The 27,298-nt window shown below is 49.2% G+C and overlaps 1 protein-coding gene across 2 annotated transcripts; it reads left to right on the plus strand.

Annotated features, from left to right (window-relative positions):
- The first annotated feature begins 212 nt into the window (after window positions 1–212).
- On the plus strand, window positions 213–14,468 carry TBX3 (T-box transcription factor 3). 2 transcript variants are annotated; one of them, XM_045534746.1, is made up of 8 exons: window positions 213–1,794; window positions 3,435–3,702; window positions 4,683–4,742; window positions 5,021–5,167; window positions 7,089–7,165; window positions 8,257–8,414; window positions 9,867–10,540; window positions 12,375–14,468. In XM_045534746.1, the coding sequence occupies exons 1-8, from the start codon at window positions 1,406–1,408 to the stop codon at window positions 12,834–12,836; spliced, it is 2,235 nt and encodes a 744-aa protein (XP_045390702.1). In that variant the 5' UTR covers window positions 213–1,405; the 3' UTR covers window positions 12,837–14,468. The 2 variants fall into 2 exon arrangements, with proteins under 2 accessions (XP_045390702.1, XP_045390704.1); XM_045534748.1 differs by lacking the exon at window positions 4,683–4,742.
- The last annotated feature ends 12,830 nt before the right edge of the window (window positions 14,469–27,298 follow it).

Here is a 27,298-nt window from a genome sequence, read left to right on the forward strand (position 1 = left end):
CGCTCTCCGCCTTCCCCGCCCGGCTCGCTCGCTCGCTCCCTCCCTCCCTCTCTCCTCCCCCTTCCTCTCGGGCCCTGCCTCCTCCCCCATCCCCGGCTGGATGACTGAGGCATTTCAGACGTGGGCTGAACGAGAGCGAGCGAGCTCAGCGGCTGCAGCGATCTCTCGATAAGCCACCTAGAGGCGACTCTGTGCGCGCGCTCCCCAGTGGCTCCCGCCCTCCCTCTGATCATGTTGACATATTCACAGGACAGGCAGTAGTACCGATGCGGCGCTGCGACGTTACAGTTTCCGACACCTTCTTTTTATAACTCGGCTCTATCCCCCAGCACTCGACCTGTGAAAACCACGCCTATGCAGCAACACAATTGGTCCGAAAGCGTCAAAGAGCCAATCAAGAGGCCTCCGGCTCCCCGCAGCCCACAGCGCAGCCCGACCTTCTAGAGCTGCCGAGCAGACGCCCGGGGAATTCTAGAGGCGGAGGAGGGTGGCGAGGAGCTCTCGCTTTCTCTCGCTCCCTCCCTCTCCTACTCCGTCTCTCTCTCTCTCTCTTTCTCTCTCTCTCTCTCCTTTCCATTTTCTCCCTCTAAATCCTCCCTGCCCTGCGCGCCTGGACGCAGATTTAGGAAGCGAATTCGCTCACGTTTTAGGACAAGGAAGAGAGGCACCGGAGAAGGAGCTCTCTGCAAGATTCGGATTGAAACCCAGACACCCTCCAGAGGCTCGGAGCGGAGGAAGGAGGAGGAGGGCGAACGGAAGCCAGTTTGCAGTTCAAGTTTTGATAGCGCCGGTCGTAGGGGGTTTAAATCAGATTTTTTTTTTTTAAGAGAGACTTTTCCGCTCTCTTGCCCCGGGTGCAAGCCGGGTCTAGCGCAACTGCAGACGCCTCCAGCGAGAAAGAGAGAGAGGAAGAGAGATAGGGAGGCGGGGGAAGAAGAAAAAGGGAAGGTAAAAAGTCTAGGAGAACCGTTCGCATTTGCAACAAAGAACCTAGGGACTGGGGAGAGATTCCCGGGACGGAGGGCTGGAGTGTCTATTTCGAGCTCAGCGGCGGGGCTCCGGCACGAGTCGAGACCCTGCTCGCTTCTGTCGCTTCTGAAACCGACTTTCAGGAGCGGCTTTTTGAAAACGCAAGACACAAGAACAGTCACCCGAGCGACTATGTCTCCTGATTTTTCGCCTTGCCCTCTTTAAAGGCGGCATTCTCCACCCCAAAAGACACTTCTCCCCTCCCTTTGAAGTGCTTTAGTTGTGCTTTCTTCTTCTTCTTCTTCTTTTTTCCTCTTTTTCTTTTGAACTATGTGCGGCTGGTAAACAAACAAACAAACAAACCAAAACCCCAAAAGCCAAAGACAGCAGCTGCGGACTTGTCCCCGGCTGGAGCCCAGCGTCCCGCCTGGAGTGGATGAGCCTCTCCATGAGAGATCCGGTCATTCCTGGGACAAGCATGGCCTACCATCCGTTCCTACCTCACCGGGCGCCGGACTTCGCCATGAGCGCGGTGCTGGGTCACCAGCCGCCCTTCTTCCCTGCGCTGACGCTGCCTCCCAACGGCGCGGCGGCGCTCTCGCTGCCCGGCGCCCTGGCCAAGCCGATCATGGATCAATTGGTGGGGGCGGCGGAAACCGGCATCCCGTTCTCGTCCCTGGGGCCCCAGGCGCATCTGAGGCCTCTGAAGACCATGGAGCCCGAAGAAGAAGTGGAGGATGACCCCAAGGTGCACTTGGAGGCTAAAGAACTTTGGGATCAGTTTCACAAGCGGGGCACGGAGATGGTCATTACCAAGTCGGGAAGGTAAGCAAGGGTTTGGGGTCTCCTCCCCCCAATTATTGGAAGATTTTTTTTCCTCCCTTTATCTCTGTCCTCCCAAAACTGTCGGTTTGTCGGTTCTTACGGCTTGGACAAAAACTTAGTTCCCCTAGAAATGTGTACAGAGACTCTCCCAGGCCCTGCTCCAGTGGCAGAAAATTTCAGCTTACCTGGGTGTCTGCCTAAGTGTTCATAGAACTGTCTTCTGGGTTCCCTACAGAACAGTAGTAGAATTTTTCAGTGGTGCACAGACACCCCTGGAGCAAGCAAGAAAAGCACCCCACTGCAAGAAGTTTGCTCTTCAGACCTTTCTGGAATACCCGCATTTCTTGGTTGATGTGTTTTTGTCTGTTTTATTTGGTACTCAGAGAGAAAAACTTAAAGCCTTTTTCTTTTGTCATGGTGGTGGAAGGCCTTTTCTGCCCTTCAGCCTAGGCTCCAGGTCTGGAGGGGGCCTGAGCCTACCGCTGCCAGGGACAGAGAGAAATCGAAGGACATTTTGGTTTGTTTGCCCACACTGCTTCACGTGTGTCTGTAACCCCAGGGAGAGTTCAGCAGGCAATTTTGGATAATTAAGATTATGTTTGCAGACCTCAGGAGGCAGTGGGGAGACATAACACTGCTTTTTTAATGTGTGAATATTATAAACCATATTTTACGTAATGTTTAAAGGTCCTTGCCTGACTGAAACCTGCCTGGAAGAGAGGACCCTGTAACAAAATCACTGATTTTTTTTTTAATGGCACTGAAGTCTATAAAGGCACAAAGTTGAATGGATAAAAATAAAACCCTCCTCTTGATGTCTTCAGCTTTCTGTCTCTTTCCAAGCTAAATGGGGCCAAAGTTTGGCATAAAATCCTCCTCCAACCCACAAGACATTTAGTTAGTTTCCAAGTGAAGTGTTTCCTTTTAAGTCAAGAGCACAGAATGCCAACACTTCTGTTAAATTAACAACAATTTGGCCGCATAATCTTGCAGTTTTGGACTGGCCTAAGGAGTAGGGGAATGTGGCTAGCAGCTCCGTGGGCAGATGGGTTATCAGGCCTGGGAGTCCACCCCAATCCTCAAAATTCATTCTGAGCACTCGCTTAAGTCTACTTTCATTTCTCCAACTGCGGGGTTGCTGTTCTGCTGCAGGGAGGGGGTGCATGCAACTTGATGTTTATTTCCTTGATAAGTTTAACATTTTCTCATCAATGGGTGGTGGAAAATCCTAGTCTTGACTGACCACACTTTGCCACAATCCTGCCCCAAGCTGTTTAGAACTAGATACCCACAGAAAAAGACGCGGGCATGAATTTTCTGTAAAGACGGCTATCTGTAAAGTCACAGAGAGAAAAAAAATTTTTTGAAAGAATGATTAGACAATGTAGAGAAATGCCGTGCCACAATTCATTTGTTTTGAATCTTGGGACATCTAAATATAGAGAAATCGAGCATGTTTAACACTTCAGTTGCGAAAGAAAATTTTACAACCAGTGGCCCTGCTCTGAAAAATATAAGCTCATCAGTCACAATAGAAAGTCTTCAATTTGGTTTAAGTGTTTTAGGATAAATAGGAAATCAAATCTAAGCTTCTGAGTGATTTATCTTTCCTTTTTCTTTTCTGTTTTTCCGTATTGCAGGCGAATGTTTCCTCCATTTAAAGTGAGATGTTCTGGGCTGGATAAAAAAGCCAAATATATTTTACTGATGGACATTATAGCTGCTGATGACTGCCGATATAAGTTTCACAATTCTCGGTGGATGGTGGCAGGTAAAGCTGACCCTGAAATGCCAAAGAGAATGTACATTCACCCGGACAGCCCCGCGACTGGGGAACAGTGGATGTCTAAAGTCGTCACTTTCCACAAACTGAAACTCACCAACAACATTTCGGACAAGCATGGATTTGTAAGTTTCATTGCTCCTCTCAGTAAAATTTTCTCTTCATGCTATCAAAGGCAGTGCTTCCCTATTTCTTGAGTTTCCGGCCCAGACCTCTCCCTTGCTTCTCCCTAAGCTTAGCAAACTTATCCGATCTGCAACAGAGCCGGAGAGAGGAGAGGATTCTGGGGTGTTTCTCCCGGATAATGGAAGGCCTGGCATTCTAAAAGAAATAGGGGTAGGAAAACTTAGCAGCTCATGTTCTCTAGCAATTCCAGCTCCTTGGTAGATGCCTGACCTGGCAGTGGAGTTAAAAACCGATCATTATGATCTAAAATCAATTTCAAAGCTATGTGTTAATAAAGGGTTTGTTTTGGTTTAAAACATCATACTTCTGTTTTCAAACCAGCCATATTATTTCTTGGGAAAGTTTAAGTTTCTCGGAGGCTTGACTATGTTGGTTAAATGGTGTGAATACATTTTTTAAAAAAACTTATTTTCTTTTACTAAAAAAGAATTGATTGGGCTTCAGTGAAAGTCAGGTTTACTAGAAATGAGGCTTAGATCTCTGGTAAAAATGGTGTGTGTGTGTGGGGGTGTGTGTGTGTGTGTGTGTGTGTGTGTGTGTGTGTGTGTGTTGGGAGTGTCTATATGCATTCAGTGAGAGAGGGCTTAGAAACTTTTAGAAGACTTGGATTGCTTGTACAAGTCAGGCAAGGGACCTTTTGCCCCTTTCTCTACCCCTCCCCAACATTTCAATAAAATAAACAGAGTGATAAGCGAGGCATAAGCAGAAAGATTAGGCCCAGGAAGACGTGAATAGCGCGGAAATATCTTCAGCGGGCAGGAATTGCATTTGAAGCCCTTGATTTGATTAAGGCATAAATATTCCTCTCTAGAGTTCAGCCTTTCAGGGCTTTAAGTGGATTGGGCTCGGCAATTAGTGGGCGCTTAAAGTACTGAATCATTTTGTAAATTAAAATGCATGTTTTTCTCTATCTTTTAAGACTTTGGCCTTCCCAAGTGATCACGCAACGTGGCAGGGGAATTATAGTTTTGGTACTCAGGTAGGCTAGGGTTCAAGGTACGAATGATTCTTAGATGGTGAGGGTGGGGGGGACCCTTTGGAAATTGAGGAGCAATTTGGATTCTCCAGAAGATAACATCTGTGGAGCAAAATGTACCCAGGAGGTACTCCAAGGAGGAGGTGGGCTCGGTAAAAGTGGTACAAGCGTAGTACCCTGCGGAGGGGAAGATGTCAGCTTGGCAGGGGTCCTAAGATCCCATTTGTCCTGCTAAATCCTTTTTATTTTTTTTTATGTGTGTCTCTTCCCTGCCCCTGCAGACTATATTGAACTCCATGCATAAATACCAGCCCAGGTTCCATATTGTAAGAGCCAATGACATCTTGAAACTCCCTTATAGTACATTTCGGACATACTTATTCCCCGAAACTGAATTCATCGCTGTGACTGCATACCAGAATGATAAGGTAACTGAGGGGGCTTTCCTTTTTAATGGTGATATTTTGCCTCCCCTTTAAGCTGCTTCGGGTCAGGGTGAGAAACTTACTAGAGAATTGGGATGAGAGCCTGGAGTTTTCTTTTGTGATTTTTGGAACACCAGCACCCTAAGGAGGCAGCAAAAGCCTCTCAACCAGCTGTGAATCCAATGCCAAGTTAAAAAAAAAAAAAAACGCCAAAGTAATTTTGTCACCAAGAAGCTCCTATAGCTACTGTTGCTGATGAGACCCACTCTCTGCCCCCCACCTCAGCTTTGCTCTGTTTGTTTCAAGGCTCATCCTCTTCTCCATTCAGGAAGAAGGATCAAGAAATCAGGTTCAAAAGGAACCAGCTAAAAATTTAAGGCAAAAGCCACTTGGGATCCTGGGAGGAGAATCCTAGTGGAGACTAGTTTTTCACCCCTAGCCAGAAATCCTGAGTAGCTGGTCTGGTTTTTATTACCTTTTATGCTGCTGTGTTTTTTATGGTGTGTGTGTGTGTGTATGTGTGTGTGTGTGTGCATGCACGCGCACTCGTGCATGTGTGTGGTTGGAAAAACCTACCCTGATCACAGGCTCATATTAATGGAGTTGTCTGAGGCTTTTGAGTTAAGGTGGCCAAAGTCACCATTTCATTTGAAAAATTTTTCCTCTTCTTGGGCCTAAAGCTGAGGATTAAAAGGACCCCCAAATAGGGAAGCACCTGATATCTAGAGTTATGGTGGCCTGAAGGTCATGGACACAGAGAAAGTGACCCTTGCTGCTGATTCACCAGTTTGCAGAGTGGCAGTTAGCAGGCAGTTCTGGAGGTGGGAGGAGGGGCTGGGACCCTGCCCTTCAACTTCTGAATCCTGGACTTCAGTGAGAGTCCAGTTCACCTGATGACACCCTGCACTTTCAACTCACTGTCACTGTCAGTGGGTCCTTTGTAGACCTATGATGGGGGTGTTCCAGATATACCTTTTTAGTCTGGGGACTAAGATATCATGACCCCCCTCTTCCTGCCAAGGGTGAAACCTGAAGTCTTGCATACAGCGATTTATTCCAAGAACAAAAATCCAACCAAGCAGCCCCTTTTCCACCTCTGAGTAACTCTGTATATATAAATTTTTGCCCCCAAGGGGAAGGGATTTGAAAGATTATATACTGTGGCATTTTTCTTCAGCATGCAAAATGCATGCTCCCTCTAGACCCTGTGAAACAAAGTTGTTAATGTAATAATAAAATGTAACATTTTTGATCAGACAAAGAGGCCATGGGCCTTCTCCACTTAATGGCGGTGGCAGAGCATGTAAATGAAAACAAATGTTTCCAGTGGTCATTCTGTCCTTTTACATCTGTAATTGTCAGTATTGTAATTCCTCAAATCACCCCCACCCCCAGCAAAAAATCAAACTCATTCCAGCATAAGGGTAGCAAAGCCCCATAAATCATTTATTAGATTCATGGAAAAGATTGGTGTGTGTGTGTGTGTGTGTGTGTGTGTGTGTGTGTGTGTGTGTGTTTGGAAGCAGGGGAGTATGCCATAATATATTTTATGATTAATTGCACTGTGTAAAAATCTCAAAATGAAAGCATAATTTTAAGATCTACAGGTTGTCCCTCCTGACAACTGTGACAACATTTCCATTTCTAAACCTAAGCTGTTGGCTGCCCATAGAAGAATTTCTTTGGGTAATTTCAGCCTGGAATCCCTGGTTTGGCCTCACATGGGAGATGCAATATGGTACAGTTGCCTTTGATTTTTTTCTGTTTTCTCCAATCTGCTGCCATTACCTACTTTCCCTGGCATATCCATATGACTTCTGTTGGTAGTCACATTTTAGGAGACTACTGAGTTGGGAAAAACACCCCCTAAACATTCTGGAAAATGAAGCCAATGTCTCTGTCTTGTTTGTATCTCCTCCTCTAGATAACTCAGTTAAAAATAGACAACAACCCTTTTGCAAAAGGTTTCCGGGACACTGGAAATGGCAGGAGAGAAAAACGGTGAGTTGAAACAATTATTTGTTTCTCAGATAATTTGGAAAAACCACTTTTCTAGGATCCAACTCTCAAGTATTAGAAGTGGGATGCAGGCACCTATAATGAAAAGAGTGGGTGGTAATAATTACTTCCCCATTGCTGTATATACTGGACTTTTTCTACCTCCGACTTGTTACCTTTAAGGAAACTAACTAGGTTACACCATAGTTGTCTCTGGAAGAAAAACATTGGGAATCACAGATTATTTATAGATGCCCATGCATGCCTAAACTGTATGTTTCTCCTAAGCAGGTCCCAGGAAAGGACCAAATCATTCACAAAATGCTTTGGAATTTTTGCAATCTTGTCTTTCAAATACCATCAGACAGAGCTGGGGGGCCCTTGAGAGATCTAAGACTCCCTCCTTCATGGGGATGTGTATCATTTTGCATTAAGTAGACAGCTGGAGAGTATATGAAATAAGATCTTCCCTCCCCCACCCCTTTTCAAAGAATTTCTAAAATCTGGAAAATCACCTCAAATTTTTAACCTATATCCCCTTGGGATGGGCATTAAAAAATACTTTCTAACATCCAAATGGAACTTTATTCCAATTAATGCATTGGTGAAAATGATTACAGTCAAGTGCACCATGAAATAATACTTCTTCCCAATTGTAGCAACCACCCAGGAGTTCGGTAGGCTGGGGACAGACAGTGTTGTGTTTGCAGGGTTGGACACCCAGTTCTCCCTCTGTAAGGCCAGCAGTTCAGCTATCCATGGCTAGCTCCAACCTCTCTTCTTGCTTTAAAATAATAATTTTACAGCCCAAGCAAATGCCTATTCCCAATGAAACCCTGATACTGAAGAAACGCAACTGAAGCCTTCTTCCTTCCTCCCTGCCCCTATGCCACACTCTTCAGCTCAGGTAGAGGGTCAGAACAATGCTTAGGTTTGTGTGACTGCCCTGGGCCAAGCAGATTTCAGAGAATTAGTGTTGTCCGTGGGCGGCAGGCGGGTGAGGTGTGTATATGCCGCTTTGGAAAGGGCAAGGGAAACAAAGAGGGGAAATGTACGTTACATTCTGTAACACTGGGTGTGGGCTTCTGCCACAGAAAACAGCTCACCCTGCAGTCCATGAGAGTGTTTGATGAAAGACACAAAAAGGAGAATGGGACCTCGGATGAGTCCTCCAGCGAACAGGCAGCCTTCAACTGCTTTGCTCAGGCTTCTTCTCCGGCAGTCTCCACTGTAGGGACATCAAACCTCAAAGGTAGGGTTGCTCACCTCTGTGATGACTGGACTGCAGCTCTTGGTGGCCTGGAAGAGTTAAGAGGATGGGGCACAGACCAGGGTGCTTGTCCTTTAAAAGCTTCAGACCCTTCTAGAAGAATCAAAGTTCAAAAAGGGCTATCAGTTGTATATCACCCCTCTACCTCCCTAAGGTAGCATAAGAAGAGCTCAGAACCCCTTCCATGAAATCCTTATTTGGCTGGGGGGTGGGTATCTATCTGTGTGCTACCTCTTGGCTGAAGCAGCTTTGAAAAGCATGCCTGAAGCACTTCTTTCTCTCCTGCCCCTCTCCTCCCACTCTCCAATCAAGAGAGTCTTCCAACTGCTGACTTTTCACCATCTTTGAACTCTAGGTTACACTGTGTTGGGCTGGGGAAAGGAAGGGATTCTCTGCTACCTGGAACAGGGAAGGTGGCTGAGAAAACATCCACCTAGAGAGCAACAATTGACCTGGGAGAGGAGGTGGAGCACTGAGGATCTGCAGGATGGAGTCTGGGGGTGGGAGGGGACAAGGTGGTTCACATCCCCAGTCAGTTTCCTGTGTTTAAAGAGCAAGCACTATTTATTTGGAAAGACACACACACACTGTCAACGGGAAGGAACCTGTTTTTTAGTGAAATAAAATGAAAGTCCTTTATGTCTTCAATCCATTTAAGCCTTAAACATAAAATAGAATCCCTTTTTCTTTTTTCCTGGTAGGACACCCACAGAGGGTGTGGTGAAAGCAAAAAAGAATCTAGAATTGTCCCCAGGCAGTGGGCGGCCTGCCCAGCACCCATCTCTGTCTGCAGAGACTGGGGGAAAACTCGAGAGAAGGCCCAACTGTAGTGTGTGTCTCCAGGGAGGGGCATCCCTTTCCGCCATTACCAATTCAGATGGCAGGGCTCTCTCCAAACAAATCCTTTCAGAATAATTCACAAATCTGTGGAAGGTACTGATCTCTAACACTCACTGAACGCAGACACTGAGAGTCATTGGAGTATGTTCCACCAGCGACTTTTAAAGTAAGTTAGTTTTTATTTTTAAAGAGCTAATTTGCAATGGCATGGAAAATGGATGTAAAGGCTTTGTCTGACACAACAGGCGCTCAGTGGATGCTTGTAAAAAAGTAAGCAAAATTCCTTGTAATTATAAAGAATAGCATTAGGAATATAATAAGAGCTACTGATTTGGGAGGGTTAAACTCTATCTCAATACTTCGAGTTCATTAATAGCTTATTAATCTCCCAGCCAAATTGTTAGGTATGATTGTCCCCATTTTGCAGATGAGAAAACTGAGGTGCAGAGAGGTCGAGGGGGTTACATGGCCAGTAAGCGACGAGCTGGGATTCAAACTTGGGAACTGGAGTTCCACTGGCCCAAATGGAAGCTAACGCCCTTCTGCCTCGCTTTTTTTTTTTTCTTTCCTCTTCTTCTTCTTCTCCTATGATAGATTTATGTCCCAGCGAGGGCGAGAGCGACGCCGAGGCTGAGAGCAAAGAGGAGCACGGCCCCGAGGCCTGCGACGCGGCCAAGATCTCCACCACCACGTCGGAGGAGCCGGGCCGCGACAAGGGCAGCCCGGCGCGCAAGGCGCAGCTCTTCGCGGCGGAGCCCGGCGGCCGGCCCCGGGACGGCGGGCGGCTGGACAAGGCGTCGCCCGACTCGCGTCACAGCCCGGCCACCATCTCATCCAGCACCCGCGGCCTGGGCGCCGACGAGCGCAGGAGCCCGGGCCGCGAGGGCGCGGCGGGCTCCAAGGTGGAGGAGGCGCGCGCGCCGCCGGGCAAGGAGGCCTTCGCGCCGCTCACGGTGCAGACGGACGCGGCCGCGCACCTGGCCCAGGGCCCCCTGCCCGGCCTCGGCTTCGCCCCGGGCCTGGCCGGCCAGCAGTTCTTCAACGGGCACCCGCTCTTCCTGCACCCCAGCCAGTTCGCCATGGGAAGCGCCTTCTCCAGCATGGCGGCCGGCATGGGGCCCCTGCTGGCCACCGTGTCCGGGGCCTCCACCGGCGTCTCAGGCCTGGATTCCACGGCCATGGCCTCTGCCGCCGCGGCGCAGGGACTGTCCGGGGCGTCTGCGGCCACCCTGCCCTTCCACCTCCAGCAGCATGTCCTGGCCTCTCAGGTATGTATCCTGCCTCCTGCCTCGTCCCAGCCCCTCCCGCAGTCCCTCTAGTGTCTCTGCCCTTTGATACCAGATCCTACCCCAGCCCCCTTGCCTAGTAGCTTTAAATAATGACAATTAATAATAATTTTATTAAGCCATTACTAGGTTCAAGGCTTATCTCAGCATGGGATCATGACCTCCCCCCCTCCCCCCAAAAAATCTTTAAAATATTTTCCTAAGTTCAGGGCTGTTTCCAGCAGAGTAGGTAGGTAGTAACAGTGATTACTACTGTGCACAGCACTTACTTTGGACCAGGCTCTCTTCTAAGTGCTTGATCTATTCTGATTCAGTTGATCTAACCCTTCAGTGGTACTTTTATCACTTCTACTTTACAAATGAAACGGAAGGGGCCCAGAGATGTTGAGTAACTTGTCCAGGGTCACACAGCTGGTACTCCATGAAGCTGAGACTATCCCAGCCTGACTGATTCCAGGGCCTCTTTGAGGGTTTTTGGTTTTAGTCTCAGAGCTGAAATGTCTCCAAACTGTCTCATAGCCAACCCTCCCCCAGGAATTGGACCACAGAGAGAGAGACCAAGGCCTGGGAAGGGGAAGTGACTTCCTGAGTGGGGAGTTGAGTCTTGAGTCTTCTAGCCTTTCCTTGCGTTCAAAGCTCTTCTCCCCACCCCCATCCCAAGCAGGCCAGCCTGTTCCTCATAGGGTTAATGGTTTGTGCACACGTGGGAAATGACAGAGGAGGGGGACCAGCGGAGGCTGAGGCAGGCCTGGTGGTCTGTGTATGATTCAGACAGCACAGGGTGGCTGGGGAGACGTCTCAGGCAGCTAGAAACGCTCTGAACCCAGTGAAAAGGTTCTATGATGTTTTCTGCATGCACTTGCCCTTTGTTTTGTCTAAGCACATTCGTCTCCCTTCCCTGAGCCAAGAGGCAGGATTGCCTTCCCCCTGTCTGGGAAAGAGGGAACTGAGAAAAAGGGTGGCTTCTGGCAGTTCTCAATTCCTCCCAGCTCCTCTGCTGGCTTCTCCCTGGAGACCATGTCATAGGTGGGCAGGTGATAGGTGGGCCAGGGGCTGCCTGGGCAAACACTAATGGTGCCTCAAGGCATGGTACAGAGACAAGTGGCCCAGGCCAGGGTCCCCGCATCTTAAATTCTGTTTCTGCCAGTTACTAGCTCAGTGAATTGTTGAACTCCTGGGGCCTGCCTCAGCTTCCCACCTGTAACACCAGCATGTGGAGCTGGTGGATTTGTTTGTCTCTGTTTATAAAAAATGCCCTTTTATTCCCCTCTCCCATGTCCTTTTGCTTAAGATCTTCCCTGGGATTTTTTCACTTCTAGGATTGGTGTGGGAGGATTTGTGTGTGTGGTGAGGTAGGGACAAGAAGGACAAAAAAAAAATTATGTCTAATAATTGATGCCCTTTTGTTTTCCCTCAGCCAACTTTGTGGGGTAGACTGAATCTGTAGTCCCATTTAACAGGTGTAACAACTAACCCTTGGGGGGACTCTCTGACAGTCCACATGTGCATAGCATGGTGCAGGCATTAGCTCATTCAATATCCACAAAGTTCCCAATACTTATGTGAATTACATACTACTTCCCTGTTTTATTTTGTATAAGGAAGCTGAGGCACAGGGGGTTAAGTCCCTTTGTCTAGGGTGACATAGCTGAGATTCGAACCTGGAGAAGTCTAGGTCATGTCCCTGCTCCCCAAAAGGAAAAGGATTAATGGCTTGCCCGAGGTGGGGGGGAAGGAGGTGGAAGAGGTTGGCTTCTCCCCACTCTGCAGCCCCTACTCGGCTGACTCTGCGTGTGCGTTTCTCTTCCTTCCCCAGGGCCTGGCCATGTCGCCTTTCGGAAGCCTGTTCCCTTACCCCTACACGTACATGGCGGCTGCGGCGGCCGCCTCCTCCGCAGCGGCCTCCAGCTCTGTGCACCGCCACCCCTTCCTCAATCTGAACACCATGCGCCCGCGGCTGCGCTACAGCCCCTACTCCATCCCGGTGCCCGTCCCCGACAGCAGCAGCCTGCTCACCACGGCCCTGCCCTCCATGGCGGCGGCCGCGGGGCCCCTGGACGGCAAAGCCGCTGCCCTGGCGGCCAGCCCGGCCTCGGTGGCCGTGGACTCGGGCTCCGAACTGAACAGCCGCTCCTCCACGCTGTCCTCCAGCTCCGTGTCCTTGTCGCCCAAACTCTGCTCGGAGAAAGAGGCGGCCACCAGCGAACTGCAGAGTATCCAGCGGTTGGTCAGCGGCTTGGAAGCCAAGCCGGACAGATCCCGCAGCGCGTCCCCATAGACCCCTCCCGGGGAAAGTCTCTTCATTCCAGTCCAGTCAAGTCTGCAGTGCACTTTGTCGGATGTAAAATAAACCACGGGCCTGCCGTGGGGTTAGCCCTGTCTTTTGCAGTCGTGTCTGGGAAGGTGCTGGACTCCCTCGAGAGAATGTACTAGATAGAGACAGGCCCTGTCTTCTTGGCGTGGTTTATATATCCGGGATCTGGCTCCGATTCCGGGGCTCAGAAACGTCTGTTGCATTGAGCTATTGGGGGTGGAAGTTCACACGATAGTGTCCAGAGAAACTTCTAGCAAGGCTGGTCTGGGAGCTGTGGCTGAAGAAAACAGTAGCCAAGCCTACCACGAGGGGAGGTGTTCAAAGGCCTCTATCTCCCTCAGTGTGGATTTATATATATATATATATTTTTTTTCCTTCACTGTGTCAAGTGGAAACAAAAACAAATAAAATTAAAAAAAATCGGGACAAATGAATACATTAACATGATTCTGTTTGTGGAGATTAAAAATTTTATAGTGACTTGCATATCGGTTCTCAATAAATTACTGAGCAGCATTGTTTGGGTAGGGAAGTCCCTGCCAACCTTGTTTAGTCTATATTAAGGAAATCTGTGTCTTTTTAATATTCTTGTGATGTTTTAAGAGCCGCTATAGGTCTCTTCTTGCATGTTCCACAGTGATGTATTTGTGGGTTTTATTTTGAATGCTTGCTTTTAGAGAGAAAAACAGCATAACCCCACACTCTTCTCCCCATCCTGTGTCCCCAAAAATCAGCAACCCCAAGGGGGAGGGAGGATTTAGAGGGAAGAAGGGTGGAAAACACACACACACAAACGAATTTATTTTATCTAAGCTGTGTAGCAGGATTCATGTTGTCCCTCTTTGGCAGTTCTCTTTCCTGTATATGCAATAACAAGGTTTTAAAAAAAATAATAAAGAAGAAGCGCGACTATTAGACAAAGTATTTATGTAATTATTTGATAACTCTTGTAAATAGGTGGAATATGAATGCTTGGAAAATTAAACTTTAATTTATTGACATTGTATATAGCTCTATGTAAATAGGATTGCAACTGTCAGGTTTTGTGTTCTTGTTTTCCTTTAGTTGGTTTTATTAAGGTCACAGAATTGCTGTTTCACACTAGAAAACACACTTTCTGCACCAACACCAACACACTTGCAAAAGAGCTGTTTGCAAAAAAATTTTTTTTCTCTTTTAATGTCCCAAAGTGGGGGAGAGTGCTATTTCCTAGTTCAGCCAAAACTGGGGAGGTGTGTCACTTTCCAGCTCTACTTTAAATCCCTTAAAACATAACTCAGATTGCTGTGGGGAGGAAGGAGTGTAGAGACCATGGTCTGACTTTCTAAGTTTTCTTTTGTATTCGCATTCGCTCATCTCTGATTTTCCTCAAAACAAAGTGGAATTAATTTACTACTGTTATCGATGGTGTTTTGAATTGGTGCCTACAGGGATACACGGTTCAAAAGTCAGGTGCTGAGAGGTGGTTTAAAGACAAAAGTTCATGAAGGTATATTTTGTGTTATAGTTGTTGTTGAGTTCTTTGGTTTTCTGTATTATTTTCCCCCCTCTCTTTAAAACATCACTGAAATTTCAATAAATTTTTATTGAAATGTCTTTGGGCCTTGTGTTAAATGCTTTCTTTAGTAACCTTTTCCTGAAGGGGGAGAGTTAGGGAAGATTCATTCGGTCTCTTCTTTCTTCCGCTACCCCCTTCCATTCGCCTTTAAATAATTAAGACCGCCCCCAGCGTACCAAAATAAGAAGTCACTCAAGTTACAAAGCTAAAAACAAAAGTCCCTTACTCGAGCGAAGGGAGCCCGCTTCAATCCGAAATTACTTTTCCTTTAAATTAGGGAGCAAAACGGAAGAAGGAAAGGGCCTGATTAGAATTCGGAAAGAATAGCAATTTCAGATATTTACGTTTTAATGGAAAAAGACAGCTTTGTTCCCTAAGTCAGCTTTTCCCACACGGATCCGACCAAAATTAAGTTCGAGTAGGACGAATGTTTTTCGTTTTAAGCTCCGCTCTCCCTTTGGACAGCGATCTGGGGAATCCAAGTCGAAAATTTACCTCCTCGCACCAGTGTGTTTGGCGCGGGGAAGGCCAGCAGAGTCCCCTCTCGGCCAGACTGGGCTTGGCGGGGCAGCAGCCCTCCAGGTCACAGCAGGCGGGACTGAACGCCTCCCCCGGCCGCACACAGACAGACACTCGGCAGTCCCTGGTGTCTCACATTGAGCCAGGCTGGCCCAGGGCGCCCCTGCGAGGCCCCATCCATCCCGAGTCGTGCGTGCGAAGCGAGGCCAGCTCCGCGCAGACTTAGCTGTGTCACGCGAGGGAGGAGGGAAGTGTTCCTTGCAAGGGAAAGGTAATTCCAGGGAGCATAGCTAACCCCATCCGAGGGAAAAGTCACCCAGGAGGTTGACATCCTCCCTTCGTTCTCTCCTTCAACCAGGCCCCAGGCAGTTTGGGGAGTTGCCGTTTGAAGTTCAATTTATCTTTGAAACATTCAATAAAAATTGGCGCGGCAGTGGCAGTCGTTTGGTCTCCCCAGCCCCGGGCTAGCCTCCGAGGTGTGAGTGTGTCGGGGGAGGGGGGCGGCCTGGGAAGGTTCTCTAGGGTTAGTCCTTAGGCCTTTTCTTGCCCTGGGGGCCGTGACGTGAAGACCGAGCCGGAGCCTGCCTGGCGGCTGCCTCCCTCCCCACCCCCACCCCCTACCCCCCTGGAGCCCGCCAGCCGGGCCCCACGTCCCTGTCACCTTCGGGCCTGTTGAATGGCCGGCGAGGAGGACGCCTCCTCCCCTCCCTCATCCTGTACTTGGAAGGGGATCCAGGTCGAGACCTTTTGGAGAGGGAGGCAAAGCCCTTTCTATCTCCAGCCGGGCACGTGGGGACCCCTACAGCCTCCCCTGCGCTGTCTCCGGGGGTGGGAGGGAAGACAACGCGGAGGGGGTGAAGTCAGAGGGCCTGAACTGAGGACACGGGGACCTTGGGGAGGTGGCTCCCCCGGAGGGCTGGGAGGTATCTAGGGCGCTGGCTTTACGCTCAGCCACTGCGGCCGAATGGGGCCGATTTTGGCCCAAAGATAACGCGCGGTGGCCTGCGCCCTCGAGAAGGTGGTAGTTAGTTGGCTAGTTGCGCCTGGGGAGAAAATAACTCAGCCTCAAGGAAGCAAGAATGCTTCTCTTTCTCAGTTCAGATTTGCCACCCCACCCCACCCCCTAGATTCGGGGACAGTGCTCAGGCGCGTGTCCAGCCTCTCCTACTGGCTTTCCTTTTTTTTTTTTTAATCTCCTGTATATCTTATTTGTATATAGTGATGTTAATGAGTAACTCTGGTGGCGCTGACGGACGGGGGGTGAAAGGCTCGCAATCTCTGTGGATTTCGTTGCTATTACTCACCTGGCGCCGGTCGCAATCTCGCCGCGGGCTTTATGGTGGCGGCGGCCGCCGCGGAGGCCGCTCGGGGCCGGCGCCTTCGCCCTTTTTCCGGGCTTCGAGTGCCACCTATCTGTCTGGCCCACGAATGCGCCCTGGGCGCCGCCGCTTGCGCGTAACCCCAGCGCCTCCTCGGTTCCGGAGCTCGGGCGCTTCACCTTTGCCCCTTCTCATGCCGCCCCCCTGCCCCCAGCCAGCGCTCCCCTTCCTCCCCCCCCATCCTCAGCATCGGAAGAAGCAGCCCTCCTCTCTTTCCGGGATATCACTTTCACTCCCGTTTGGGCCTCAGATGAGAAAAACAGTCCTTCTCTCCTCTGGGTTTCCAAAGAACGTTGGAAAATTCAGTGAGGGGACCCTCGCTCATAATTCTCTCGCAAGGAACCTTATGCTCCGTGGGGAAATCTCCTATAGACCCCTGTCCTAGACCCCTCCCGGCAAGGACTAGCCTGAATTCGTGATGGGTAGAGAAAGGATACTCCTCTCCCCAATACACACACCTTAAATTCTACCCGGGTACAGCTTCCTTTGCCTTCTCGAGTCTACAGGGACAAAGGCCACGGCTCGTGGGAGTAGCAGTCCATACGGTCCCCGGCGGGGGTCAGCTACTGCAGCCTGCAGGGCCCAGCGACTTCGTGATTTGTAGATTTAAGGTGACAAATGCGGGTGCCGGCCAGAGGCCTCCGGCCCCTGCCTGTCGGGAAGGTCGGCTCCAAGCCTGGCTGCGCCCTGGCGTCTGAGACCTGCGGAGGGGAGGGGGTGGGGTCGCCTTTTGCTGTGCTTTGAGCCGCGGGTAAAGGCGTCCGGGTTCCTGCTGACCTCCTGGCGCTAATTGCAGGGGCCGAAGGGCGCGCTCGGGCAGAGGCAGGGGTCAGGACCCTGCCCTCCCTCCTCCCGAGGTCTGGGCGACCCCGAAGGAGCCGAGTGTGTGCAGGCGGGCGTGTGCGTGTGGCTAGGACCTCTCTGATCTGCGCTGTCCTGGGACCCACCCTTTCTTTGTGGAGACAGTTCTCCACGTGTAGGCCCTTAAAAATTTCCATCCAAGAAGGAAAAGCCGGGCTCTGACCTTTCCCTTAAGCCAGCAGACAGGCAGCCGCCTTCGGGCGCTGCAAGAGGCTTGAAATGCTTCACGTCCGCGCGCTTTCTGCCTCGCTGGTTTCCAAATTTGACCTCACGGCAGCCAGCCAAGAGTGGGGTTGTCTGGGTTGTAGCTACAAGGCTTCGAGAGGCGACCTGCGCTGTTATATACGTGGCCATATATGTTCCTACCTACGGGTAGCTCTTCGGGTGTTTGCATTCCGGGACCAGGAACTGCAGGTGTTAGAAGGACATGTGTGTGTTTGCATGTACTTCGTGTGCTCCATCTGTAGACGTCTCTTCCAATTTCAATTTAGAAGTTCATGCCCAAGACAGTTCCGGATGTAGATGCATTTGGTTGTTTTATAATCAAGATGCGTATAATCAAGAAGTATATGTTGCAGATGTCGGCGTTCAAAGTACATGTAACAACAATAATAAAAATAGCTGGCATGTAAGGGCCACGTGCGCCTGCCAGGCACTCAGTTAAGCACCCCACAAAAGTGACCTCCGTTAGCCCTCACAATTAACCCTTTAAGGTGTGTATGATTTTTACCTCTGTTTTACAAAGGAGGAAACCGAGGTACAAAACAGTTAAGTTACTTACTTAAGATTCCCCGGGGAAATTATGGGGCCAGAATTTGAACCGAAGGGGGCTCCAGATTCCGCTTCCATCCTCCTTCCTAATTCAGGTGGAGGTGTAGGTACCTGGGGTGGGTATGTCCTGGAGCTAGAGAAATCTATGGGTGTGCTCTGGATTTTGGAGTGTGTCTCACATGTTTTTATATGAGAACATTTTAGTTTCTTCGTGCATCTGTCGCGCAATGTGAAAGTACAGCTTTTATTTCCGCATTCCACTCCCGGGCCCACTCTTCTCTGCGTCCTAAAACACCCACCTGGGCTAAGAAGGCGGGCTTGGGGCCTTTGTCCCCAGGTAGACGAAGCGAGAGATTGGGTGGGGATGGAAAGCCCCATTTGAAAGTGTCTATCGCGGGGCACTGAAGCAGATTCCGTGTTCTCCGGATCTAAGCCGGGAGGGAAGCGGCGAGGGAGAGAGAGAAATGCAAGAGGCCGGCGCGCGCTAGGGCCGGCAGGGCGACCACTCCAGGGTTTCCATCTTCCTCGGGTCCTGGCTTTGGGTGTCTCAGGCTTTCCTCCTCCGGCCTCAGATCCTTCCCCGCGTATCTAGCGTTTGCTGTGCTCTATCTATCCTGGCGCAAAGGGTACCCGAGCAGTCTGGGGACAGCAGGTTGGGACTCTGTGGGCACAAAGATCACTTGCTCTTTCCTGGTTCCACACTGCCTAGATTCCAGGAACCTAAGCAAACTTGGCTTTTCTCCCCTGCTCTCTTCCTTCTAACTCTTTGGCCTCAGCTGAAGCTGAGGGCTCAGCTAGTGGAAGGACGAAATCTACCGAGGAGCCGGAGAACGGGTACCAAGGGTCTGTTTAGAGGGCAGCGTGGCCCAGGTTCCCGCGGCCTGGGCAGCTGTAGGCCCCAAGCGCTTGGAGAGCCAGGGCCTGGGTCTGGCAGACGTGAAGACAAGTGGCTTGGGTAGGGAAGAGCGCTTGCGCCCCAAACGCGAGGCGCTTTCTGCCCCGCAGCGGGGATGGAGTCTGGCAGCCTTGGCGGCTTGGGTCTCACAGCTTTGGCGCAGTCGCTGGAATGGAGAGCAAAAGTGCCGCGGGTTGGGGGTCACGCAACCCGTCGGAACCTGGACGGGTACTGTCCGAGGCGTCGGGCTCTCTGCCTCCCCCCACCCGCAAGTCCAAAGATCCCAGTCCTCCAGTCTATTTGAGCTTTTGAAATGCGATCCCCCGCGCCACTTCGGTTTCCAGCTAATGACCCGGGCTCTGGTTTCGCGTTGGGGAACTGCACCCAGAGGACAGGCTTGCTTCCCCCTAGGCCCGCGCAGTCAAATCTCACCTAGGTTCTCTTCCCGCCCGCGCACGCGGCGGGTCCGGGGAGGTGCACCCCTTGCCCCTCCAAGGTCCTGGAAGGGGCAAGGACACCGCAGGCACGAAACTGACACTGGCGCTAGAACTTTCTTCCTGCCACTTTTGCGCGTGGTCGTCTACCCCATTCCCCAGCGCAGGCAACTTTGACATAACATTTTTGTCGTTTTTATGCAGGGACCAGGCGCCTCTCACCAGCGCTGTAGCGCCAGCTGCCTCTGGTCGTTACTTTACTCGTCTTTAACCCTCCCAAGCCAGGCACAAAGCTGCGGTGCCAGCCTGTTGGCAGGACTAGAGCTGACAGTGCATCTGCCAATAGCGCACCGCGACCCCAACCGGCACGCGGCCTTCCCCTGGAGCCCACCCTCCCAGGCCAGCACCATTTCTCTAATGGGGCATTCCTGAGACTCCTAAAAGGACAGGAGGGCTCATGACCTTCAGGGAATCCCCTGAAATCATATACAAAAGTTTGATATTGTGCATATGCGCACATTGTTTGAGAGGACCCTAGAATTTGTTTCAGATTCTTGGAGTGTGTGAGCCCAACCAAATTAAGACCCACTGACTGCTCCGGAGCCAATAAGAAATGGGGAAAGGGGGAACATTGGGGTGGCCCCTGGGGATGCTCTTGGCTAGGTAGAATTTAGCTTTAGGGACTTTACCTCTCTCTCTCACTCTCATTCAGGAAGGACACTATTTCCTTGCTTATTTTAAAGCTAAGCCTGAAAGCCTCAGGCATTGTATAATTTGTTGATTAATTAATGATATTAACTTATCAACCCAGTGATTATGAACAGTCATTATCACCCCCAATGAATTCTGTGTCAATTTCCTGTTGCTAGGGTCACCCCCACTCAGCTATCACAGGTAATAAAAGGAAACCACTTTTCATAAAACAAAATGACTTTTTTCTAGATGCCTTCCACCTCAAGATCAAGGGTAAAAAGAGCTGCAGGGGGTCCTCTTTGTGGAAATATTATTGGGGTCCCTGTTGAGGGTTTTCCTAACCTCTACACCTCCCCCCTCACCTCCCACCTCCACATCCATCATAGGGCTGTGAAGATAGAGGCAGGTTTCATCTTTGTTTAGATCTTTGGGGAGACTTTGTTCTTTCATTAAAGCCACACCTGGTGGAGTGGGGGCTTGAACTTTGGAAAGTAGGTGTGTATGGGTTGGAGGAGGATTGTTGGGGCCTGAGGATCACCTGAGCCTTTTCCTCAAAGCGAAATTAACAAGGGGAAGGCTGGGACTTCTTTCAGTGCAGATAATTCCCTTTATCTTTATTGCCCAGCAAAGCCCAGAACAAAATAGGCACCTACCCCAAACATGTGTGTGGGTTGAGTCTAAACATGTCCAAGGATCCCACTAATTTGGAAGGCAGAGGTTATGGTGGTTATGGTGGATATGTTTTCTCTCTGTCGGTTTCCTCCCTTGTGTCTCTTTCTCTTTTTATTCAGGCAAACATGCCAATAGCACATAAAAATTCACAAACATAAAGGAACATTATAAACGTTGCAGAATGTGCAAGGGAAGAGGGAGTCATTTCTCTTTCCACCTCTGGGATAAAACAGGATCACAAGGGAAGCCCCTGATCACCCCTGGGCCCTGCCTGAATAAATCCCTCTCGGTCACACTTGGCCACGTAGGGATGGATTTCTTCCTGGCGTCCAGGCAAGATTGATTTCAGACAAGACGTGGTGAGCTGAGGCTACCTACTTCTCCACTGTCCCTGTTCTGGCCCCAACAACCTCTATTCCATTCCAAACTTCCCTCCAAAAACTTTCTAGGAGACAAATCACAAGACAAGTGTTGATGGCTAGGCCAGTGCTTGGTGACAGCCTGTGTCTGCTTTGCTGGGGACTAGGAACACAGTGCCTTTTCTCTATTTGTTGATAAACGGGTAATTTCTGCACTGGTTTTTTATTTGACATTAAAGTTCTCCTGGTGTTCATTCCACGATTTCTTGAAACATCCTGGCCTCCGGGGTGGGGCAGAGAGGTCAAAACAGAAAGAGGGAACAGCAGTCAGTCAGTACGACCTCTTGTTTCGTCCTAGGGGAAAAATTCAAGCTACCTGTTTTGCAAAGCTCAGGGAAGGGAGGATACATAAATAAAAGAACTTCCCCTGGGCGCCCCTGCCTTGGAAAGGCTGTTCCTTTGCCGCCATCTGCTGGTGTTTTTGTGGAAGTGCACGGGGCTTTTCCAAGCCCGGGAGGCTGAGTCCCACGTTCGTTTATCATTCATTTGTTCAGCAAATTATCATTGCTGAGACCTGGTCTCTGTTCTCGTGGAGCTTGCATTCCAGTGAAGCAAGCCTCATGGCCATTCCCTGAAAGTAAGACACAAAGGGAGGATGGTGGCAAGGGAAAGAACTGGAATTTGGAGGCAGAAAAATGGACTGAGCCCAGCCCTGGTGGCTCACGCCTGTAATCCCAGCACTTTGGGAGGGCAAGGCAGGAGGATCACTTGAGCCCAGGAGTTAGAGGCTGCAGTGAGCTAGGATCGTACCACTGCACTCCACCATGGGCAATAGAGTATGACCCTGTCTCAAAAACAAAAAATTAAAGAGAGAAAAGAAAGAGAAGAGAAGAAAAAAGAAAAGAAAAGAGAAACAAAAAATGGGACTGGAGTCCTGACTTTGCCATCTGCTTGCTGAGTGTCCTTTAGCCAGATGGCTTCACTTTTCTGAGTCTCAATTCCTCATAAAATAATGGTGGAGTAATGATACCTGCATACCTACAGGCAGGTGTGCTGTGAAGAGCAAAGGACAAATACTCTTGCAAACCACCTGCTCCAGCGATAGTTCCTACTCCTTTCCTTGTTTGGACTTATGTGACTAAATCCCAGCAAAGGCAGTTTATCTAGTTAGTCTTTCCTCTTGAGTATTCTGGAAAATTGTTTCCTCACCTGCCCCAATGGTACCCACCTCCAGCAATTTCATTTACTCACAATATTTATGGGCGGGGGTTCTGGGTAAGGGTTACCCCAAGATGAGAAAGACGAGGTTGGTCCTCCAGCTAGCTGCCCTCTTTTAGGAATCCTCTTCCTAGTCACATATTTGCTGAGATAGTCCCAATGATTACACCAATTCCAGCTGCTGATACCATCTTTCTCACCTGTGGCAATCCTGGTTTTATGGGGCTCCCCAAATCCACTCCTGCCTGCCTCCCCTCAAATCCATTGGCTATATTGCAGCAGGACTGATCCCATGGCCCTCATCAGTGTCACCTTTCAATGACTCCAGTGGCCCATAAGCCATCAAGCCTCCTTCCCTGGCCTCCTGGGGCATGCCTGATCCGGCCCCTACTTCTCTTTCCAAACTCACTTTGTCCTATTCTTTAAAACCAAACTGTATTGGCCAAATCACCATATTTCTCTTCCCCAACTCAAGGTCTTTCCCTGTGTTCTTCCCTCAGCCCAGGGTTTTTCAGCTTTGGCACTGTTGACATTTTGAACCAGATAATTCTCTTGTGCAGGAGACTGTTCTGTGCATCACAGGGTGCTTAGCAGGACCACCTGGCCTCTACCCCCCTGATACTAGCAGCATCCTCTCCTCCAGTCGTGACAATAAGAAACGTTTCCAGACATCGCCAAGTGTCCTGGGGGGTGGGCAGTGAGGGAAAGATCACCCCTGGTTGAGAACTACTCCCTTAGTTTGAATACCTTCCTCATCAGTCTCCTTGAATGCATTTCTGCACATACATCAATGCCGCTTCAGCCCTAAGGCCTTTCCTAACCTTCCAGCCCTAGCCGCTAACTCCTCTTCCACTGAGCAGGTAATAGTGTTAATTACATAACAAATGGCGTCATGAGATACTTAGTATACATCCCCCTACCCCCCTACGGGAGTGCAAGCAACCAGAGGGCAGGGGCTTGGTGAGTCTTGTTCACGGGACTGTCATTGGGAGGCCTTGGATTAACAAATGACAGACAATCAAGAAGGCTTCCTGGACAATCACGTGCTCCTGATCAAAGCTGCCCTCCAGGTCTGTTTAGCTGAGTTTCCTCCATTTAGAACTCTTAGATCATTTGGGATTTTTTCCACTTGTCCCTCCAGCCTCTTTCTGCTGTCCTTAGGCCCAGATACTGAAGGAAGACATCGACATCACCAAACCACAGCCTCCCCGAATGCCACCTGTTTTCACAGGGCCTGTGAGGCAAGAAAGCTTTTACTTTTTTAAATGGTTGGGGGAAAAAAAATCAAAAGAAGAATCATACTTCATGACATGTGACAATTACATGATATGCAAATGTTAGTGTTCATACAGCTTTCTTGGATCCCAGCCACGCTTGCTCATTTACATATTGTCTTGTTTCAGCAGTGACTGTATGACTCGAAAAGTTGTACATACTTATTATCCAGGCTTTTGCAGAAAAAGCTTGCTGACCCCTGGTCAAAAGGAAGGGGAGGCTATGATGCCTGTTTTTCAAAATGGAAAACTCTGCTGCAAACCACAAAAATGTCTGGGGCCCGGTTACTGTTATATCCAGAGAGAACCCCCTGAAAATATGCAGACCAAGGGCCCAGTCACTTGAAGCCTAGGCTCCCAAGGTGCTAAACGAGGCTAAGAATAAGAATTTAAAAGTTGGCCCGGCATGGTGACTCATGCCTATAATCCCAGCACTTTGGGAGGCTGAGGCTGGAGGATCGTTTGAGCCCAGGAGTTTGAGACCAGCCTGGGCAACATAGTGAGACCCCATTTCTACCAAAAATAAGAAAATTTAACCAGGCATGGTGGTGTGTGCCTGTAGTCCCAGCTACTCAGGAGGCTGAGTCAAGAGGATCGCCTGAGCCCAGGAGTTCGAGGTTGTAGTGAGCTATGATTAGGCCACTGCACTCCAGCCTGGGCAATAGAGTGAGACTCTGTCTTTAAACTAATAAAATAAAATAAAATAAAATAAAATAAAATAAAATAAAATAAAATAAAATAAAATAAATAAAATAAGAATTTGAAAGTTGCTTTGAAATGAAAATGAACAGTGGATGTGACACCCAGCACTTAGTAGGTTCTCAATAAAACAGACCGTTTATTTCCAAAAGTTCACTCCTCCGCCCCCCAGCCCAGGGCAGGGAGCACTGCATCTCAGAGAAAAGGTGCTGGTTGTACTATGTTTTCAGTTTAAAATGACTCAGCCAAAGGTTAAAAATAACAGATTGTGGGAATCAAAAGAAAATGAATGGTGGTGGGTCGAGCAGGCTCAAGGTGAAATTAGCTTTGTTTTGGACTCCACTCCCGGCGAAGTAAACCCAGAATGACTGAAGCTGCAAGACAAAAGCAGAGGCTTCCATGAATGGCTTTTTCTGCAATTTGCTTTCCTTTAGGCTGAATAGTGGAGACATAAGGTCATGTTTATTCCTCTCAAATGCTTGTAGCAATTCAGTGCACACAAAAGAGGCTACGATCATTTCCTTTCCTCTCTCTCTCTCTCTCTTTCTCTTTCCCTTTCCTTTCTCTCTTCTTCCATCTTTTCCTGTTCCACGCAACAGCTTTCACTCTCAGGGTCAGCGGAGGAAACTGAGGCTCGGAGAATGGAAGTGATTTGCCCAGGGTTCCCGTCCCAGTGCAGGACTTGATCACAACACTCTGACCCCCTCTCTCCCGATGCCCTAGTGCCCCGGCTCCCCCTTGGCCTAAATGAGAATCTCTTTATTTATCATTTTGAAGGCCCAGGATTTGCAGAACCCAAATCCAAGCTGCAAATGGATGCAATTACCCAGATAATTTAGGTAAACGCTGGGGTTGTGTTGTGAGTGTTTTAACATCCACATCTGAATTATTGGAGTAATTGTTTCCACTCCGGCTTCTCATTGTGTTGTTGAAGAGGCCAATTCTCCCCAACAGCCCCTGTTTGTTTTGTCCCCGTTGAACAAGGCCTGGTAGCTAAGGACAGGCGGGCAAGAACAAAACCCCCCCGGGAGAGAGAGGCAGGCTGGGCAGGCTCTAGAGGGCCAGCCAATTTGTGTTTGAGGTCGGTAACCTTTGTGCTTCCACAAAAACCCCATCCAGGAGGTACACTCAACCCCTTGCAATTCTGCTCTGTGAAAACACTTTCGACACACGAAATATCAAAGTAGCAATGAGGTGTGTGTGCGTGTGTGTATGTATGTGTGCTCAAACATAAAATGAAGCCAAAAAAAGCACAGAATTTTTGAAAAGGAACCAAAACCAGGTCTTCTATAATTTCTTTTCTTTCTTTCTTTTCTTTTTTTTTTTTTTTTTGAGACAGAGTCTCACTCTGTTGCCCGGGCTAGAGTGCTGTGGCATCAGCCCAGCTCACAGCAACCTCAAACTCCTGGACTCAAGCAATCCTCCTGCCTCAGCCTCCTGAGTAGCTGGGACTACAGGCATGTGCCACCATGCCCGGCTAATTTTTTTTCTGTATATATTTTTTAGCTATCCAGATCATTTCTTTCTATTTTATTTATTTTTTTTTTAGTAGAGACGAGAGGGTATTGCTCTTGCTCAGGCTGGTCTCGAACTCCTGACCTTGAGCAATCCTCCCACCTTGGCCTCCCAGAGTGCTAGGATTACAGGTGTGAGCCACCACACTCAGCCGTCTTCTATAATTTCTTAGAAAAAGAGAGGGAATTTGGGAAGGAGGCAGATATTTCTGTCCCATTTACCCTCTTCCCCTCGTGCTTCTAATTTGCTCAGGAACTTCGTGACCCAGGAAAGAACTGAAGCTTCTTGGGGGAGCCATCCCTTCCCTCCTCTTAAAATGGGGCTGACAATGACCCTTGTTTTATAGCGTTGTTGGGAGATGATGCAGGTCAAACACAGAGCCCAGGGACGCAAACAGTGAGTTCGATACATGCCTGCTATTATTATTATTTTTTTATGGGGTCTGAGATTCCCATCTGCTCAACTGAACACAATCACATGCATTTCCAGAAAAGAGGAAACTACCCCCAGACCTCCCAGCCAGCTTCTTTGCTGGCCGGCACACCACGGGGAAACAGGAAGGCTGGTGGCCCCCACAGACACCCGGACAATGGAAAATCCATGCATTAAAATTTTATAGATTGCGGCAGCCCAGTTCAAAAGGAACAGACTTTAAAGAAAAGCAAACTGGTGTCCGATGACATCGAGTAGAACCAGGAGCCCCAAAGTACATAAGCTTCTTGTCTCTGTGCTTTTTTGTTTATTGCTAATGCTCACGCCAGTCGAGGCAGCAGGAGGTTGGCAGGCTCACTCGTGGGCAGAGGACGTCCAGGTGCGGAAGGGTTAAGCCCTGATGTCGGAACTCAACGCCATTTCAAGGCCAGAGAACTCCACGTTCCGTTCCGTAAACACAAAGCCAGCCCAGCGAGCAGAAAGGAGTATGAAAATGTTGAGTGGGAATCAAAACATACGCAGTGATGCTACTAATCAAACAGGTGTACCGTCTCCAGTCCTTTTGTGTCCATGGCAACCTTTCATTTTGGAACTGTCATTCTTAACCCAACTGCACGTTGCACTCACCCGGGGAGCCTTAAAGCGTTCCCCATCCCGAGCTCCACTTTAGACTGGTTGAATTCGAGTTTGGGGGGGACAGGCCCCTCCCTAGCCTTACTGAGTATTTTTTAAAAGCTCCCGAAGTGATTCCAAACAACATCCACACCATTTGGAGGTATTGGCAGTTCCTAGAGGCGATTCACAATTTCGTTGGCAAGTTGTTTGTAGGAGGAGGAAAAAAAGAGAACGAATCTTTTCCACTTTTTGAGTCAAAAGAGGCTTTCAAAAGACTAAGAAAGAAGAACTTGAACCCCCAGCCCTAAAATTTGGGTGATGAGGTTTCTTCCCCAGGCTCTGTAGCTGCAGTGGGTCTGTGATGCTCTGAAATTTTACATAGTTTGTTGATGACGTGCAGACGTGCATTTTTAGGGGGAGATGGTCCACGGTGCTCATCAGATTTTCAAAGCACAAGGGTAGCTGCACCCCCCTCCCTGGAAAAGTTTAAAAGTCGCTGCTCCAAGATCAAATCAAATGAAGTATATTCCAG

This window comes from Lemur catta, chromosome 21, assembly GCF_020740605.2.
Source record: "Lemur catta isolate mLemCat1 chromosome 21, mLemCat1.pri, whole genome shotgun sequence".
In the NCBI taxonomy this organism is placed as follows: domain Eukaryota; kingdom Metazoa; phylum Chordata; class Mammalia; order Primates; family Lemuridae; genus Lemur; species Lemur catta.

Coding starts and splice junctions, on each gene's coding strand:
- TBX3 (XM_045534746.1), top strand. CDS start 1,406: ATGAGCCTCTCCATGAGAGATCCGGTCATTCCTGGGACAAGCATGGCC. Junction 1,795..3,434: donor GTCATTACCAAGTCGGGAAG/GTAAGCAAGGGT, acceptor TCCGTATTGCAG/GCGAATGTTTCCTCCATTTA. Junction 4,743..5,020: donor ATTATAGTTTTGGTACTCAG/GTAGGCTAGGGT, acceptor CTGCCCCTGCAG/ACTATATTGAACTCCATGCA.